The sequence below is a fragment of the Opisthocomus hoazin genome, chromosome Z (genome assembly GCF_030867145.1).
Source record: "Opisthocomus hoazin isolate bOpiHoa1 chromosome Z, bOpiHoa1.hap1, whole genome shotgun sequence".
Taxonomy (NCBI): domain Eukaryota; kingdom Metazoa; phylum Chordata; class Aves; order Opisthocomiformes; family Opisthocomidae; genus Opisthocomus; species Opisthocomus hoazin.
The window spans coordinates 88,075,449-88,093,502 of record NC_134454.1 but is presented as its reverse complement, the minus strand read 5'-3'; the positions used below and the strand labels follow the sequence as shown (position 1 = coordinate 88,093,502).

At 50.9% G+C, this 18,054-nt stretch overlaps 2 protein-coding genes and 3 non-coding genes across 5 annotated transcripts; all 5 read left to right on the top strand.

Annotated features, from left to right (window-relative positions):
- The first annotated feature begins 9,216 nt into the window (after window positions 1-9,216).
- On the top strand, window positions 9,217-13,232 carry LOC104335615 (large ribosomal subunit protein uL22). The gene is made up of 7 exons (XM_075411620.1): window positions 9,217-9,310; window positions 9,683-9,735; window positions 9,827-9,867; window positions 11,231-11,365; window positions 11,656-11,754; window positions 12,660-12,851; window positions 13,123-13,232. Exons 2-7 carry the CDS (start codon window positions 9,696-9,698, stop codon window positions 13,168-13,170), a joined length of 555 nt encoding a protein of 184 aa, XP_075267735.1. The 5' UTR covers window positions 9,217-9,310; window positions 9,683-9,695; the 3' UTR covers window positions 13,171-13,232.
- On the top strand, window positions 9,506-9,578 carry LOC142358967 (small nucleolar RNA SNORD58). Its single transcript, XR_012762006.1, has one exon. It is a non-coding gene; the product is annotated as a small nucleolar RNA SNORD58 (small nucleolar RNA).
- Window positions 12,387-12,456, top strand: LOC142358980 (small nucleolar RNA SNORD58). Its single transcript, XR_012762017.1, has one exon. It is a non-coding gene; the product is annotated as a small nucleolar RNA SNORD58 (small nucleolar RNA).
- LOC142358968 (small nucleolar RNA SNORD58) lies at window positions 12,930-12,997 on the top strand. Its single transcript, XR_012762007.1, has one exon. It is a non-coding gene; the product is annotated as a small nucleolar RNA SNORD58 (small nucleolar RNA).
- A 202-nt stretch (window positions 13,233-13,434) lies between the features above and the next one.
- On the top strand, window positions 13,435-17,849 carry LOC142358927 (UPF0729 protein C18orf32 homolog). Its single transcript, XM_075411649.1, has 3 exons — window positions 13,435-13,500; window positions 15,189-15,441; window positions 16,086-17,849. Exons 2-3 carry the CDS (start codon window positions 15,214-15,216, stop codon window positions 16,158-16,160), a joined length of 303 nt encoding a protein of 100 aa, XP_075267764.1. The 5' UTR covers window positions 13,435-13,500; window positions 15,189-15,213; the 3' UTR covers window positions 16,161-17,849.
- Window positions 17,850-18,054: the final 205 nt, after the last annotated feature.

The window sequence follows — 18,054 nt, the reverse complement described above, 5'->3', positions numbered from 1 at the left end:
GGCTGTGCCGAGGAATGACGTATGTTTTCTCTCTTCTTACACCTTTACCCAAAGCCCACGCTTTTCCATCCAAGCTGTATGAATGCTGAGCATGTCTGGGCTTGAACGTGGACTTGGAGACAAGCCCGTTGGCAGTGCAGAGGTGTCGTGGGTGGTCAGGGGGGTGTTTGCTTCTGCTCCTTTCTGAGGTCCTGTTTTGGGGGGGGATTGGAGAAATGTCTCAGTTTGTGATCGCTTGACCCTTCAGATGGTGGATGGTGAGCCCCCAGCCGGCGCTTCTGCCTTAACTCTCCTGCATCCAGCAAAGGGAAAAGATTAAAAAAAATCCATTACTAACACTACTCCCCTGACTTTTTAGTAAGTGGAGCCTGAGGGTGCTCGAGAGGCCAGAGAGGAGTTTGGAGGACGGTTGCTTGGTTTAGGGATTGCTTTAGTGTGCATATCCTTATCCACGTGCTTTTTCTTCATATCTGCAGGGATATTTGGCCCAAGTCTGGAGTGGATGAGGTAGCACCATCAGTGAGAGGTACTCAACACGCAGCTGGACCGCAGCTCGAGAGGAGACCCTAAGAACCAGCAGAGCAGGCAGCAGTTCTCCTGCCTGCTTAGAGGGGTTGTCAGGCCGGGCCACGGCTCTGTCTTTGGGCTCATTTCTGGTAACTAGCAGCTAAAAGCTCTTGCAAGTTGGTATTTTGGCAGAATAATTCGAAAGTTGACAGCTTCTCCGTCTCCGCAAACCTCCCAAACCAGCCATCTAGAGCTCGATTTTCAGCACTCCTAAAGCCACTTTAAATTGATCTCAGTGGTGCTCAGGCTTTCAGAGCTGATTCTGCAAATCCGAATGGACACCAAAACGAGGAAGCTCTGAGTGTGCCACTCAACTTGCCAGTGCCCACAGGAAAGGAGATATTTATTAAAAGCAAGTAATTTGCTGCTTGCTGTAGCAAAGCCCTATAAAAGCATATAATGGTAGTTCTCACCATCATTGCTAATTTGCACCCAGGCTTTACGGCTGCAAATCCCAGATAACTCTTTCTTCCTGGGCTGCGTTGGGTCAGACAGCTCGTGCACGTTCTCCCTCTCCTTGCAGTCCTGATTGCTGATTTGGCTGTGTTTTAGCAGATCCTTTGGCAATGTTTTGCTGTGATTCACATTAAAGTGGAATGGTATTTTAAACCACAAACACAGGCTTTATGCGATATCTTCTGTTTTTCAGTAAAAGGGTGACCAACAGTTTGGGGCACGGAAATAAGCAGCGGAAGATGGTGCTGTGTATCATCACGGCCAGGGTATCGTTTGTTCTCCAGCATCCTGCTTTTCGTTTACCTTCTCTTCTGAACCTTTTGCTTCTCAAATCTGAGCTGGGCTTAGTGCTGGGATCTGCCTGAGACAGGGTAAAGCCTCAGGCCACCCTCGGGAGATACGTGGAGCCTCCCGCTCTCCTCAGATGTTGGCTTTACCTATACCGACAATATTACTTGTTTCATTTTTGTTTCATTATTGGTTTTCATTCACTTGCACATTTTACTTTTTGAGAACCCATCAGTTATCCCATCCCTGAATCCAGCCTCACTCCTCGGTGTCCCTGTGAAAAGCTAAGGACATCTATCACATGCGGTCACAGCGCGTGCAATGTGAAGATGGGAAAGAATGTGGTGTCCCTGAGGATGCTGGTCCCCCACCGGCCTCTGCTTCACCCTCTGGCCATTTGTTCCCAGTTGCCTAACTTCTCCCATTTCTTGTGTTTGTTGAGCGTGTGGATCTTATTAGGAAGAGTCAGCGGCTCTGTAATTAATTAAGAAAAGCTTGGGGCATTTCTTAGTACTCTGTACTCGTGTTCCTGCCTGTGATGTACAGACACTGCCGATGTTCATCCCGGGAACTCCCAGTCCAAGGACAGGCAGACAGACTAAGGTCAGGGCACAGACAAAACAAGAGGGCTTTTCCGTACAGGTCGGTGTTACGCTTCACAGAGCAAGGGTGATATTTCCCAAGCAGAGCACAACACAGGAGGTGCGAGCAGAGATCTGCCGGCTGGGCAGGCCAGGGGAGCAGCGGCCGCAGACCTGCCTGGTCTGGGACACGGTGCAGGATTCGCGTTTGCAGTGCAGCTCCACGGCCCCTGCCTCCCGTGCCGTGCCAGTGCCATCAGTGTCGCGTCCCCGCAGGCTGCTGGTCAGGCACCTGGCCGCGTCACGGGGCAGCCAGTGGCCGTGGGATGGGGTGGGAGATGGAGGTGTCCCACCGAACAGGGTCCTGCCACAGCCTTGCCCGGCGGTCCCTGCCCATCATATGACCCTCCCGAGCACCGGCATGTGACTGGGCCATGTGTGCTGGGAAAGACCATGCAGAGTGGAGAGGAGAGGTTGGAGAGGGGGAGGGCGGCTCGGCTAGACAGGATTAGTGAGCGTGGACAGATAGGGAAGGTTTTGAAAGAGGAGGCTTGTGTCAGAGTTGTTGCAATGGTGAAGGGGGAGGTAGCTGGGTGATTGGAAGAGGGAGGGAGGGAGTGAGGCAGGAGGGAGGGCTGACCTCAGAGGTGACATTTGGGATCAAAGTGGGGAAGTCTGCAGCTTGTGGAGAGGAAGATGCTGCGAAAGTCAGAGCAGGAGAGAGCAGCAACTTGGGGAAAATCTCTGACAGTAAGAATAGGAAGGAATGAAGACAGGAACCACGTGCTGGGATGATAAGGGAAGATGCCGGAAGGGTCGCTACGGACATAAAGTTTGGAAGAAGGGAAGAGATGCTCAGGGCTGTAGCTTCTCACCATGCCACGAACAGAACCCTGTCTGCTGGCTGAAGCTTTTGCGCAGATTGTGTTAACAGGCATCGTCCCACCTCATCTCCCAGGCTCTGAGCAGGTCTCCACCTTGGTTCAGAACAGAGAGGGCTGCGGTGGTGACAAAGACGGGTCCTGGCTACAAGGACCATTCCTGCCTTGGGTCCCTCCGTGCGGTGTCTCTCAGCGGGGAGATGGCGGTGCAGAAGCCCCTGGAAGAGAAGAACAGGTCTGATTGTGGTCAACAGCTGATCCAGAGGAGCTCTCAAACAGGGCAGCCGCAAAAAGAAAGGGCAGATAATAAGAGGAGGAGATGTCTTTGATCCATGTGGGTTAGGAGATGTAATGCAACAAATGGATGGAGTTTGAGGCTGTGTTTCCTAGCACAGGGCGCCCTTGGCTTTAGAAATATTGACAGGATTCACACAGATTGAGAGATGTTGAGGTTGGAAGGGGCCAGTGGAGATTGTATAGAGCAAGCACCCTGCAGCTCAAAGCAGGGTCAGCCAGAGCTGGTTGCCCAAGAGATTGTCCAGTTGTTTTTTTAATACTTCCAAGGATGGAGACTCCACGGCCTCTCTGAGTGACCCGTTCCAGGTTCAACCATCTTCACAGTATTAAAAAAAAGGGTTTTCTCTTATGTTTAAACAGAAGTCCCCATATTTTCATTTGTGCCTAAGTTGAGGATGTAAATTGCAGGCAATATGCCTGACTCTGGGGATATTTGGTTTCATTGACCGAAAACACATTTAAAGCAGTACTTCATAGTTATAAGCCAGACAGGTTGGAGCAAATGTAAGCCACGGATTTAATTTATCCGAAATAGTGTTTATGATCAGGCACTTAACATGGTGTCTTTACTTACTGCCTTAATCATCAAGGCAATTGGCTGCTCCATTTCTGGCAATTAAACCCATGAACGAGCAGTCACAGCCCTGCACAACCTGCGTAAATGGTTTGCTGGCAAGAAAGACACCGAGCAAACACAAACTTCAGCTACAAGGTTATTTAATCACATAGGAGGTTTGTTTTACCAGTGATTCCCTCCTAGCTGGGCGTGCAGGGGGTGGATGAACCCCTTGCTCCAGGACAACATGCCAAAAAACATAGAGTGTTAAGAAAATCTCACCGATTGCTGTGGGGTTTTTTTTGGTTTGTTTTGACGGTGCTCCTGGCTGGCTGGTCACCAGCAGCGAGGGGAAGGTGCTGTGCCTGCTGCGTCACACTTCAGCGGTGGTCACGGTAGGGACAGATCCTCAGCTGTCCTGACGCCAAGCTCCCTTGGCTGTTTCCTCACCCCTGGGCTGGGCACAGGACAGAACAAAATAGGCTGCGTAACCAACCTCTTCTTGTAAAGAATTGCCTGTGTTTTAGGAGGACCTGCAAGAAAATAGAAGCATTCCAGCTGTTCACATGTTTTTGGCGATACACTTATGAAGGTTTATACATGTACACATATATGCAGATATATAAGCATAAATATATATATATAAATAACTTTATATCTGCTTAAGTAGGGAATTTTTGCCCCCCTGTGGAGGCATCTCTTCTTAAAAATCACAGGCAGGAATGTAACATAATGGAGCTCTTCAAGCGACCAAGACAGAGTCACCGATGCAGAGTAAGCCCTATAGCGTTTATGACAACGGTCAGTCCACGTTGTGGAGATGCATTTCCTCCTTTTCTGGGCCCACAGATCTTGCGCCTGGGGCTCACTGCCTGGGTCAACAGATTTTAAGATGTGGTTGTGGCGAGCGGCTTAGCCGGAGAACTCACTTACCATGTGTCCAAATGCGGCTGCCGTGCTGACCGCGGGAGGAAAATGCAAACAACGTGAGCGAGCTGTGCCTCTGGAGGAGGGAGTGCAAGAGTCCGTGGGCTGGTCAAGGAAAGAGGGAGTTCAGGGAGAGAAGGTGCAGGTAGCCCTCTGAAGGCTAGAAAGCTTCCGTGTTTCCAGTGTTCAAGCTGGTTTCAATTTAAAATGTCTGTCTTCAAGGTTTGCTGCTTAACGGTTAGGGCAAGCAAGCCATTTGTATGTAATTTTGTGAATGACAGTTAATATCCCCACATAACCCCTGGACTCCAAAAGCTGGGTCTCTAGGATAAATGCCAAAAAATCTGCAAAACATTTTGAGGAATTGGCTTCCGTTCCTGTGCAAAGAACAGGTCAAAACCCCCTCCTGCAGCACGGTGGATGTGCGGTGAGTTTTAGTGAGCCCGAGATAAGCTTGGCCAGGTCAGCCCCAGTGGGCCTGTCCATCACGAGGATTTTAGCCCAGACCCTCCTGTTGCTCCACCTGCCCCTCTGTTAGCAGTTGTGGCCCTCGGGAAGGTGGCAGAGGCAGAGGCGTGCCTGAGCCGACAGCCGGAGCTGCGACGGAGTAGGGGCTGAAGGTAATGCCTCGGCCTCTGAACCGGCTGGCGGAGGACGGGCATGGGTCTGCTTGTCACATCAGCTGGAAGGTGAGCAGGGGGGGTCCTACGGAGGGACGTGATCTCTCTTTTTGGTTCCAGAGCTGCTGTGAAAATGTAGCTGCGGCCAGTCTCGGAGCTCACCTCTCCCTCTGGCCAGGAGGGACGGTGGCTATCCAGGGCGTTGACTGCTTGTCGCTTAGGATGACATTTGGCTTGGCAATTCCAGGAGCACTGATAAGGCCACGTGTTTATTCACAGCTAAATCCACAAAAGCACTTATGTGATACAATGTTCCTGTACCCATACACTCCCCACTGCCTGCTGGGCTTTTCCAGGGCAGGTTGATGGGTGCAGCCCCGTTCTGTCGCCAGAAGCACGTCCAGAGGAGAGGTGTGAAGCCAACGTATCGCGGGCTGCTTGGCAGAAACCCTGCAGCAGGAAGGGTGGGAACATCTTTGCCCCAGAACAGCCTCTGGCCTCCAGGTTAGGATGCGATTTTGAAACTTCTCAAGGGAAGAAAATTGGAAGTGGGTCTCCCGCGTCCTGGGAGCGTGCTGTGGCCACCACACCGCTGGGTTTAAGATGGGTGCTGTCGCTTTCTGCAGGTTTCTTCCTCGGGAGATGGTAGAAACCTTTGTGATGAGCCCTTCACGGGAGGATGCTACCAGGAGGAACTCCCAGAGCACAGAGTAGAGGAATGGTTCAGGTCTGAACACAGCTGGATCTTTGCTTTTAGTGCCTGCTGAGAAAGTGAGGTCTTCCTGGGCATGCACAGCACAGTCCCCCAGGGCTGGGTGTTACGGACAGGGGAGCTAAGAGGGATGGCACCAGGGGAGTTGAAGGTAAAATCCTATGGAGCTGAGATTCCAGTAGGACTAGGAGGTGGCTGCCTCCTATGCAGGAGTTTTCAGGAACATGATTTTGGATTTAGGTGCCTAAAATTTCCGCTTAGGATCCAAAAGCTCTTTTCGAGTCAGCTCATGCAAGCTAAATATCCAAGGCAGCTGGTGCACTGGGGGAATAAGGTGGGTAAATCTCAATGAGGGCACATGCTCAGCTACCTCAGCCCTGATCTCAGCCCCAGATACGCGCTAGGCTGCCTCTGAGAGCAGTTGTTCACCTCGCAACAAAGATGAAAACATGCATCTCATTTCCAGACACCATCCGCAGAAGCTCCTACCTCTACACTTCCACCACCGCAAGCCCTCAGCAGCTGATCGTAAGCAGTTCCACGTGTCGCGGAAACAGAAAACGTAAGTAACAGAAAGCGTGCCCTGTTTGTTTTGGATTCGGTTGATGAACTCAATGACCATGTGATAATTCCCACCATGTGTCAAATCCTTATGTTTCACATCTCTTGCAGCTTGCTCTGAATGTCCTGTTGCTTCTGTGCTCTGCTGCTAAGACGAAGCTGCGCGTAGAGGTGCTTCCCAGGGAAAGGCCGGTTTCCCCACCAGCACTGGAGGCAGGTGCAGAGGGGAGGGCAGAAATGGCCGAGGAGGAGAAGGAGGGAGGGCTGTGAGCGGAGATTCCCACAATATGGTGGGGAAGGCCATAGAAGCGTTTGAGGACCTCAGCTTTTGCTAGTTTTAATTTACTGAGTCTGGAAACGTAACGCTCTTGGAAATACTATGGTTCTTGTTCCATAGGAAGGTGAACTGAAACACTAGTAAAGTGTTGGAAGTCATCACTGGGATCTCTTTTTACATATTTATTGTTCCCTCGAAGTTATGAGACCCCAGAGAGGACACTTTTTTCTTGTCTGTTTATTTGGCTTAGAAGGGCTGTCGTGCGTGTGTTTTGGAGGTGCTGATCCTTCTTCACGTGACCACTGTTCGGAAACGGCTGTGTGTGCTGAGGGGCTGCTGATCCTATGGACAACGGTGGAAGTGCTAATGGGTGAAAACCCATCTCTTCTCAAAACAAGCATCTGCGACTGAAAGCTAGTGTGTTTTCTTGTGAGTATGGGCTCCCAACTCTTTTTTTGCACAGGAATTTTGTATATAAAAAGATGAAATGATATTTGCCTGCATCCCAGCAGGTTTCCCTGCTTTGAGATGGGAGATTAGAAGTTACTTGGAGTATTTGCAGAAAGCTTCTCCTTGAAAGCAAAGCAAAAGGCACCTTTTAAGGCACGTAAATGGAGAGCTGCAGTCAAAATAGGTGCTCTACAGCTTCCAGCCATGTAAATATTTGTGATAATTCCAATATTTTCCCCTTCTCATCTGGGTGAAATGCTAGTTTCAAAGCTTTGGGCTTTTTTTAGCGCTAAACGAGAGATCCGTGGTCCGAGCATTTACATGGGCAGTAATTTCTTGCTCTGCTCTGCTCATTTCTGAACTTATTTCTGGGTGTGCTGGTGGACGACAGGTTGACCATGAGCCAGCAGTGTGCCTTGGCTGCCAAGAAGGCCAATGGGATCCGGGGATGCATTAGGAAGAGTGTGGGCAGCAGGTCGAGGGAGGTTCTCCTGCCCCTCTCCTCTGCCCTGGTGAGGCCCCATCTGGAGTCCTGTGTCCAGTTCTGGGCTCCCCAGTTCAAGAAAGATGAGGAGCTACTGGAGAGAGTCCAGCAGAGGGCTATGAGGATGAGGAGGGGACTGGAGCATCTCTCCTACGAGGAGAGGCTGAGGGAGCTGGGCTTGTTCAGCCTGGAGAAGAGAAGGCTGAGAGGGGACCTTAGAAATGCCTCTAAATATCTGCAGGGTGGGTGTCAGGAGGATGGGGCCAGACCCTTTTCAGTGGTGTCCAGTGACAGGACAAGGGGCAATGGGCACAAACTGAAGCAGCAGAAGTTTCGTCTGAAGATGAGGAAGAACTTCTTCCCTCTGAGGGTGCCGGAGCCCTGGACCAGGCTGCCCAGGGAGGTTGTGGAGTCTCCTTCTCTGGAGACATTCAAGCCCCACCTGGACGCAGGTCCTGTGCAGCCTGCTCTGGGTGACCCTGCTTCAGCAGGGGGTTGGGCTGGGTGACCCACAGAGGCCCCTTCCAACCCCAAACATTCTGTGATTCTGTGAACGCAGAGCTGCACCCGGGCTCTCCCACACCAGGGAGGTGCCCGCACAGCCGTCTGCTGGCCGCTCGTCAAGATGTTTCTCTTTTTTCCCCTGTTCTGTTAAAACTTTTCTCCATGAAGCTTTGGCTGGAGCTGGGTACCAATTTCTGGAAATGTTTTGGTTTTATTGAACCGCTGCTTTCTCGGATTTCCCAAGCAGTTGGAGTTGCAAACGCAGCCTAAAATGGGGGGGGGGGAAATCTTTTAACAAGTAAGCGTTTGAGTTTTGAGGGGTTTTTTTAAATAATGGTGCACTAAATACCAGTTGCAATTCATAAGCGTGAGTCTCTCTGATGGAACAGGTTGCCCAGAGAAGCTGTGGCTGCCCCCTCCCTGGCAGGGTTCAAGGCCAGGTTGGATGGAGCTCTGAGGAGCCTGGTGTGGTGGAAGATGTCCCTGCTGATGGCAGGGGGGTTGGAACCGGATGATCTTTCAGGTCCCTTCCAACCCAAACCGTTCCATGATTCACCGCTCGGGTGTCTCTGTGAAGCCGTGTGCCCCTCTCTATCCCCATCCTGAGCCGCCATCTAGCTGCAGCCCTTGGGTTTGCTCCTTGCTCGAGTTCCGACCGATTTCTGGCCTGCGAACAACACTGGCCTTGAGCTGGGGTGTAATAAAACGACGTCTCGGCTCCAGAGTCGGGTTTTCCCGGCTAAACCAGCCGTCCTCCCTGCGCAAGGCGCTGATGCCCCTCAGGGCGGCGGGCCCGCCGCCATCTTGCGCCGGGAGACCCTGGGTTGTGGGGAGCCCCCAGGCTGCGGGGAGCCCCCGGGCTGTGGGGAGCCCCGCTGAGGAGCGCGGCCGGGCCCGCGCAGCCGCGTTTGGCCGGTGCACACGCACGTTTTATTTGTCACGTCGTGGGCTCCCACTCGGGACCGTGCCGCCCTGCCCGGCCCTCCCCCCGCCACCACTTTCTCGACGGTCCCTTCAGAGCCCTTCGCACCGCACCGAGCCGCGCCCGCACCTCCGAGACGCTCCCCGGAGCCGAGCTCTCGCGAGAGCGCGCGGCTCTCCCAGCTCCCGGCATGCCCCGCTCTTCCTCTTCCCCGCCGCCGCCCTGAGGTGAGGGAGCCATGGCGGTCAGGGAGCCGGCGCAATCCGCTCCCATCCGGCCCAGGGCGGCCCGGGGAGGCGATGATGGGGCGAGGGCTCGGTCCGTCCCGCCGGACGCCCTCGGTATTTGCGGGGCTGGCGCGGGGGAGGGACGGGGATGGGGGAGCTCGGGGACGGGGAGCGGGCCCTGGCGAGAGGCCCTGGCTGCGGTGATGACTTCTCTTAGGACACCTTTGGATTTAACTGTGAAAAAAAAAAAGCGTGATTTCTGAGCAGCTCCTCCCGTTCACTGCAAGACGAACGATGCGGGTTGTGCATGTCTGTATTAGAAGCGTAATGTGGGGGGGTTTATTTGCCCCTTATTAATTGCTTTTTTTGCAGTTGAGCTGGCAAGATGGTGCGCTACTCTCTGGACCCAGAGAACCCCACGAAATGTGAGTTGAGCTCATTCGTGAACGTTGGCGGAGGATTTCAGACAAGCCGTTGAAAGCTTTAATTCTCAAACTCGATCTTTTCTTTCCGCAGCGTGCAAGTCGCGGGGATCCAACCTGCGAGTCCATTTCAAGGTACGCGGCGTCGGCGTAGTGGGAAACTCGAATTCACTCCGGTTTTGGGGGTGTTTATTTTGAAGGAAGTGTCTTTTCTCCTCTGTTGCTACATAGTCACTTAGGAGTGGTAGTGTGAGTTATGCCTTGTGGTGGTTTTTGCTGCTTGTAATGGTTTTTATCCACAAGATCAGTAGCCACGTGGTGGGTCCTAAAGAGCTTATTGTCTTAACGTAGAGTTTTCCAACCGTGTTGTATTACTAATTGCCTTTTTGGTTTGTTTGGAACGAACACGCTGTTCATCTGAGCATGCTGCTGGTCGGGAAGTGTGGCAGAGGAGGGCTGTGGTGTTGGGCGTGAGGACGGAGGGTCCTCTGGAGAAGGTTTAAGTGCGGCAGTGAGTTAGGGATACATTCAAGTTACCCATAAAAGCAGAGCTGAGCAGGTGCTTTTCTGCTCGGTGTTGCGTAGTGTGAGTGAAAAGAGGTTTCAGGTATTTTGCTGTGCTCTTTTATTGTGACCAGGTAGGATCTACTCCCAAGTAACTAGCAATGGAATGAGAGAAAACGGCCTAAAGTTGTGTCGGGGGGGGGGGTTTAGATTAGAGATGAGGAAAAATGTCTTTACTGAAAGAGCGGTCAGGCATTGGACCAGGCTGCCCAGGCAGTGGTGGAGTCCCCATCCCTGGAGGGGTTCAAAGTGTAGATGTGGCACTTGGGGACATGGTTTAGCAGGCATGGTGGTGTTGGGGTGACGGTTGGACTTGATGCTCTTAGAGGTCTTTTCCAACCTTAATGATTCCATGATTCTATGATTGTAGTTAACATTCTTAATTCTTGCTTTTTATATGCTGTCTTAAGCACTGATATTTTATTCTTGATTTTTCTTTCTGAGCCTTTTTCTCTCTCCCGTTTAAGATTCCCTTACATAGATAATGAGATTGTAGCTTGTTTGTGTAGCTCGTTATCTCCTTGCTTCCTCTCTGAGGTGCCACATTTGACATTTTAGTAGGAAATTGTCTTTGGGGCTCCTGATTTTTTTAATTTTTTTTTTAATAATGGCCAAAGAGGAGCTATGAGAAGTATACATACTCAAATTTTATTTTTGCTGGTTGGAAAAATCTAGCTATTAGGTGGAAAAACAATAAGGATGTGCAAAAGCTGCAAATTCGGTAATTGAAGTTATACTAAGGGTTGGAAGAGTAGGTAGCTGGAAAAAGAAAGCACTTGTATTTATTCTTTAATTTTATTTTTTGTGTGAGTGCTTCTAAACTGACTTTGTGGCAAAAAGAATAGGACCCAGGAGGGAGCAAGGAGCGCTTCTGCTCACGTTGCGGCTTGGAAAGTGCCATTAAGAGGGACTCTGCTGTGCTCTGTGTTGCCAGAACACCCGTGAGACCGCCCAGGCCATCAAGGGGATGCACATCCGCAAGGCCACCAAGTACCTGAAGGACGTCACGCTGAAGAAGCAGTGCGTTCCTTTCCGCCGCTACAACGGGGGGGTCGGCCGCTGTGCCCAGGTGAGGCCCGAGCGTGGGGAGGACGCTGTGGCTGGGCAGAGGGGACAGAAAAGACGATGTTGAGACAGCGTAGGAGCAGTCTGTTAATACATAGCATCAGCCTAAGAGAGAGGAAAAAGTTAATTGCAGCACAGCAAGTATTGCATCTACTTGAAGTGCCAAGTTATTGATCAAATGTAAGTATTTTTGTACGCAGCCTTAATAAGAGGGGGTGTAATGGCAAATCACCGGCGTGTAAAGGGCGGGGTGTGTTGTACCAGGATAAACCTGGAGCTCTCCTCTCCTTCCAGGCCAAGCAGTGGGGCTGGACGCAGGGACGCTGGCCGAAGAAAAGCGCCGAGTTCCTGCTCCACATGCTGAAAAACGCAGAGAGCAACGCGGAGCTCAAGGTGGGCCGCGTGGGCGTCGCGAAGCGCAGCGTGTTGGTGTCGCGCTGCCCGTCGGCACTCCCCAGCTCGGCGGCAGGGGGACGCCTGCGGTGCGGATGGAACCGAGCTGTGTAGAGGCTGTTGGCGTCCTGCTCATCTGAGTTGGGCTGCACACATTCTTCGAGCTAAAATGGGAGTGAGGGTTTTTCACAGGTAGCTCGTTTGTCAGCTGTATAAATGTAGGTTAGAGCTCTGAAAATCTACAAAACCTGTGGGCAGTTGGTCAAGTGTCTATCTTTGTCATCTGCTCAGCGCTTAATTCTCTACAACTACCTGAAAGGGTGTTGTAGCGAGGTGAGTGTTGGTCTCTTCTCCCAAGTAACCAGTGATAGGACGAGAGGAACCAGCCTCAAGTTGTGTCAGGGGAGATTTAGATTGGGTATTAGGAAAAATGTCTTTACTGAAAGAGCGGTCAGGCATTGGACCAGGCTGCCCAAGCAGTGGTGGAGTCCCCATCCCTGGAGGGGTTCAAAACCCATGTAGATGTGGCACTTGGGGACATGGTTTAGCAGGCATGGTGGTGTTGGGGTGACGGTTGGACTTGATCTTAGAGGTCTTTTCCAGCCTTAACGATTCTGTGATTTGGTAGCCGATGGCAGTGATGACTATCTTAGGACACCTTTGGAACAGCCATGAAATAATAAATCCCTCATTCTGAGCCATCGGCACCGCATTAAAAACCCGCTGTGATGCAGAGAAGGGCGGTCAGTGTTCTTGTGCTTTCGGCTGGTCCTTGCTGGGCAAACGGTCGGTTCAGTGACGCTGCCAAGCTCCGCCGTTTTATTTGTTGGTGGTGATCATTCACGTTTTCGCCGCAGAGATGGTTTATTTGAAGAGCAAACCAGGTCGCGGGTTTTCTTCCCCAGGGTCTGGACGTGGACTCTCTGGTCATCGAGCACATCCAGGTGAACAAGGCTCCCAAGATGCGCCGGCGCACCTACAGAGCCCACGGCCGGATCAACCCCTACATGAGCTCCCCGTGCCACATCGAGATGATCCTCACCGAGAAGGAGCAGATCGTCCCCAAGCCGGAGGAGGAGGTGGCCCAGAAGAAGAAGGTACCCAGCGCCGCGCCCTTAGTCCCCTCTCACCTCGCCGTCGCGAAGCCCGGGCGTTGAGGCGACGGGTTCTCCTGTTTGCTGTGATGACCATCTTGGCACACCTTTGGAACACCCGTGAAAAAAATAAGTTATTTCTGAGCAACCTGCCTATTTCCTGTCAGTGTGGCGCCAGGGACGTGGGAGGGTTGGCGCAGGCGCTCGGGTGGGCCGGGTCACGGAGGGGCGCAGGAGCCCCCCCGCCGCCCTCACGCTGCCTTTTCCGTTCCAGATATCCCAGAAGAAGCTGAAGAAGCAGAAGCTGATGGCCCGGGAGTGAGGCAGCTGCTCGCAAACGCAAAACGCGTTAATAAATGTACATAAATAAAACCGAACCGGTCACGCTCGGCGTCTGCTGCTCTACTCCCGCAGCCTGGTGCCGGGGGGCGGGGGGGGCTGGGGGCGGGTTACCGCCGGCGTTCCGTGCTGCCGCCGGGCGCGGTGCCCGCCGCGCCGGGGGCCCTGCCCGCCCGGAGCTCGGCGGGGGGGCGGGGCGCCGGCCACGTGACGCGCACGCCACCTCCTCCCATTGGCCGCCGGGCGCCTCAGCCGGAAGCGCGGGGCCTGCTTCCGGTGCGGCGGACGGAGGAGGCAGCGGCCGGCGGGGGAGGTGAGTGCGGCGCCAGGGCCGCTCCCCGGGGGTCCCTTCGTCCTCTGCAGCTGCTCCGGCGTTCGAGCGGAACCTCACCGGCTCGCAGCGGCCTTGGCGCCGGTACCGGCAGCGGGGGGGGGGCGGAGGGCTCGGCCCGGCCGCCGCGAACGCTGGGCCAGGGAAGCGTCCTCTGTGAGGGGAAAAAGGCGCCCTGTTGTCGGCGTGGCCTTCTTTCCCCGGTTTCCCCCGTAACGGCTGAGTAACGAGCGAGCCAGCTGAGCTCACGCACTTCAGCGTGCCGTGTCGCGTTCTCCCCGCTGACCCTGATGCGCGGCGGCTCACAAAGACAGGAGCTCGCCATTTAAAACGGACCATTTCCCCTTATTTTTTGTCTTCCTAAAAATTCATTCCCTGCGAACCGGGCGACAGAGCATCGTCAAGTCACAGAAGAAACGGGTGGAGAATATTTAAGCTGCCTTGCGCAGCTTTGGCGGTGTTTTGGTGCGGAGTCTGGAGGCCAGGAGGCTGCCTGCACAGGCGGGGCCTTCCCTCCAGCCTCGTCTGGCAGCCAACGGACAAAGCCCCTGGAAGTTCAGGAGTGAGGAAGTTCTGGCGGAGAGAGTACATGAATTGTCCTTTTGAGGGGGTTTAATGGGTCGCCTCAGTCACATTATCTCAATTTAAGGTTCCTGTCTGATTTCGGAGACGGCAGATCCTGGGAAATTACATCTGAAGTAGCCAAAACTGCACTTGGGAGTCATCAGCTGGAAATCGGTGTTTGTTCTGCCACAGGGCATGGGGTACAGATCTTTAGGATAGCTTAAAAAGTGAAACTCTGGTCCCATCTGCCTCTTCGTTCTCCGTCTCGGAAAGCTTTCGTTTTGCTTTGTGAGGGAAGAATTGAGCCTAGAAGGGAGGAATGCGAAGGGCAGAGCTGCGCTGCGCAGCAGAGCGTGTCTGATAACATCACTCGTCAGCACCAAAAGGGACAGCAGCTCTTGTCCTGCGTCCTCTCCTGGTCGCACCTTTCTGCCCCGGCGCTTTGGTTTTCTGCTGCTTTCGTCACGGAGTTCAGGCTGCCGTTCCTGAAGAATCCTTCCCGGGGTGGGGAGAGGGGGAAGGATTCACTTTGTAACGGTTTGGTGGGATCGAGCGATTCCAGAACCTGCGTCAGAGGAGGGAAGTAACCCATATTCTCCTCTTCTCAAATCCCGACTCGGATTTTCTTCCTTCCTCTCGCTGACCTGCCCTTCAGCAATAGATGCATTAGTGCCCTGCCATTTAATTTCACCTTAAATAAAAAGGGAATGAGAAAAACAAACCTTTGGGACCTTCTGTTGCAATACAGTAAAAACTGGGCTAATACCTGCAGCTCGCCACTTAAACTTTTTTTGGGATGGTTTAAACAAAAACTTTTCTGAATGTGTTTTTTCTAAGTTTTTTCTAAGTTCCAGCTGTAGGACTGAGGAACTAATAGCAGACTCTACTCCTTTCCTGTTAAACTGTCAAGAACATTTCCCTTGTTGAGGGCTTTATAAGGTTGGAACGTACAGCATTTTTGAAACTCGGACGGTTAATCTATTATCTTTCATGTTTGAATATCAGCTACAATCTTTATTCATTATTTAAAACTGTTTTCTTAGCTCGAGGCATAGAAACACCGTCATCTTAAGTTGTTGGGTTTTTTTTTCTCCCCCCCTCACCAGCTTTGTCACAGAACAAGAGGAAGCCATGGTGTGCATTCCTTGCATTGTCATTCCTGTTCTCCTCTGGGTCTACAAGAAGTTCCTCGAACCCTACGTCTATCCCGTTATTGCGCCCTTCATCAAGCGTGTATGGCCCAAGAAAGCTGTGCAAGAACCGACAGCCGCAAAACAAGGTCAAGGAGGCAGCGCTGGAAATCCACGGGCACCTTCTGCCACGAAAAGAGATCAGGAGGATGAGTCTGGAACGTATAAAGTAAGATTAATGCATTTAGCTAACTGGGGAAATGCCGGATAAAGCACCCAGCAATAGTTCAGGGTGGGCACCACAAAAAAGTAGAGAGTTGGGTGTTTTTATGGAAGTTTCCGTGGCTGTTTTCTTATGAATGAAAGGGAGTGACCAGGACTGAGCCAGCTGGAAGCAGAAGTTACTCCAAGACAGCTTCTGGTAGGTCTTGGAAGGATAGGAATTGCACCTGTTTTCTGAAACACCTTAAGTTAATTTTATTTCTTTATTTTTTTAATGACTGGGTATTCTTTCAGAGAAGGAAGAAGCCAAATAATTTGCTACACCACACCAAATGCATGAAGCAGAATTAAAAAAACCCACACTCTTCAGCTAGCGCTGCCACTCATAATGGGGGAAAATGTTATTATTTGTCTCTCCTAACAAAATGCAAAGCTTTGTGTGCGCCGTCTCTTGCTCTTATTTCCTCCCTGCTGCGTAATAATTACGTGTAAATCTAAAGAGACACTACCCCTTTGGTTCTCGCTGCAGATGGCTTTATCGATCTTCACCAGCCTGGCTTCTAAAAGCCGTTTTCATCACTGGCTGTTGCTGTTCTGGGTGAGGAGTCGTTTTCGGACACCCCGTTAATGACGCTGCCCTTTATTTTGCAGTTTGAAAGCGATGGCGTTGCAAACGGAATCGCCACAAAGACATCCACAGAGGTTTCGGACAAGAAAACGGATTAAAGGCATTCACTCCTAAGGATTTTATTCCCTTGTGGCCAATATGAACTGGTGATATTTCTCTCACTTTGAGACTTTTTCCTTTGCACATTTTAGCTAAGTAAAACCCCTTATTACTTACAGGAGAGGGTCTCCTTTGCCACTGGAATGGCAGCTAGCACATTTCTTAATTTAAAATGTTTGAAAACCGAAGTTCTTTATTTTCCTTACTAGAACTACTTTTCATCTGTAAGCTATCTGGTGTGATTAGCGTTTAGGTTAAATAACTTATCAATAAATCTAGTTTTGGAAGGTAAATGTATCTTAGCATCTTAATCTCGCTAACTGCTGGTGCAATACGTCAGGATTTCACCTTAAAAGCTGTAGCTATGCTTGACCTTGCTAAAAACCTACGAATTGCATTGTGGCAACGTTAAGCATCATGGTTAAACTATGAAGAACATAGATTTTTTTTTTTCATGTCAAATCTGTAGATGAACTAAAGGAGTTATTCTATTTGCAAAATTTACTTAGCTTACTAAAAGCAACGGCTTGATTTGCTGCTTCTGTTAATAATTTTTTCCTTGAAACTTTGTGCCTTTCTTGCCTGAAGAGGAGCAGCAGGGGCATGACGCAAGAAAATTGTTGCTTCGTATTCTGTTGCGGTGGTTTAAAGCGGTGCAGTCTGTCCTTAAAAAAAAAAAATCCAACTAAAATCTCTTTAACTCGCTTGTGTAATTTGAATTCTAATAAACCAGGATTTTATTTAAAAATAAGTTGCTTGATACAACTGTTCATAGGCTTCTGAGCTATAAATATGTAAAGAGGTAACAAAATCTTTGAAAAACCATAGACAGGCCGCAGGCAGGAGGAGGTTAAAACTACCGACTTCATGATAGAGAAAGTGACCTTGGAAAGCCCAGCGTTGCCTGCTCCAGGGAAGATGCTTTCTGGCTCTGCCTTGCATACCAACATGGTAGCGCAGTGGTGCAGCATTTTAGATGTCCCCACGGGAACAGAAGGGATAATTCCTGCTTTGTCCTCTCCGCCAAACCGGAGCGCTCTTGAAAAGATTCAAACCAAACCCATTTCAGCAATTTGGGATTGCTATTTCGGATTCATCATTTTCCCAGAAGTCCTCTGTAAGGTATGCCTAGAATTGCATACCTTTTTATATACGCAGTCCTTGAACTGTCACCGAAGCCCAGCATTGTTTTGCGACCGTGTTTTCTCCTACCAGATAATTAATTATTCCAAAGACTTGTTTGATGTCTGCCAAATGCCTCTGGTGGGGTGTAGTTTCCTGCCACTGCCTGGTTTTGTCAGCTCTTTTGTGAACTGATTGATCTGCAGTGTTCGCAGGTGGGTATCGGGCCCTTGTTGCTACAGCCCTTACTTCTGTAATGAGTTGAATCGCAGAAAACTCCTTCTAAGACGTACCCTAATACTGTTTACTCTCCCTTAATGAGCTAGTCTGTTAGGAATTGAATCTGGTATTGCTGCTTAATCGGCTTTCACATCATCTTTGGGACATGATCCCTCATCTGATCAGCGTATCACAATTACAGCTTTCTGCTAGACGGGTGAAGTACCTGCCCTTTGTGATGTGAAAACCTGGTTTTATTATTCTGAGCATGCACGCATGGTGTAATTCATACAATAAAGGATAACAATACTAACTGTGCACTGCTGCAACTTCTCACAGATATTGTTGTGTGGATCATGTAATGGAGAGGGTGGGGACTGGGAAGTGGAAGTGAGGGGAAGAGGCTACGCTAGTTTCTGATTGTTTTTGTCCTCCTTTGTCATAATTTTTGTCACCTTTGCATGTTTTGCCAATATTGTTGCAACAAATCATATGCTATCCATCAAAACCTCAGCTGGTAAAAGGTGGGTGTAATCTCTACTGCGGTGGATT

Coding starts and splice junctions, on each gene's coding strand:
- LOC104335615 (XM_075411620.1), top strand. CDS start 9,696: ATGGTGCGCTACTCTCTGGACCCAGAGAACCCCACGAAAT. Junction 9,868..11,230: donor ACCTGCGAGTCCATTTCAAG/GTACGCGGCGTC, acceptor CTGTGTTGCCAG/AACACCCGTGAGACCGCCCA. Junction 11,366..11,655: donor GGGTCGGCCGCTGTGCCCAG/GTGAGGCCCGAG, acceptor CTCTCCTTCCAG/GCCAAGCAGTGGGGCTGGAC.
- LOC142358927 (XM_075411649.1), top strand. CDS start 15,214: ATGGTGTGCATTCCTTGCATTGTCATTCCTGTTCTCCTCTGGGTCTAC. Junction 15,442..16,085: donor ATGAGTCTGGAACGTATAAA/GTAAGATTAATG, acceptor TTTATTTTGCAG/TTTGAAAGCGATGGCGTTGC.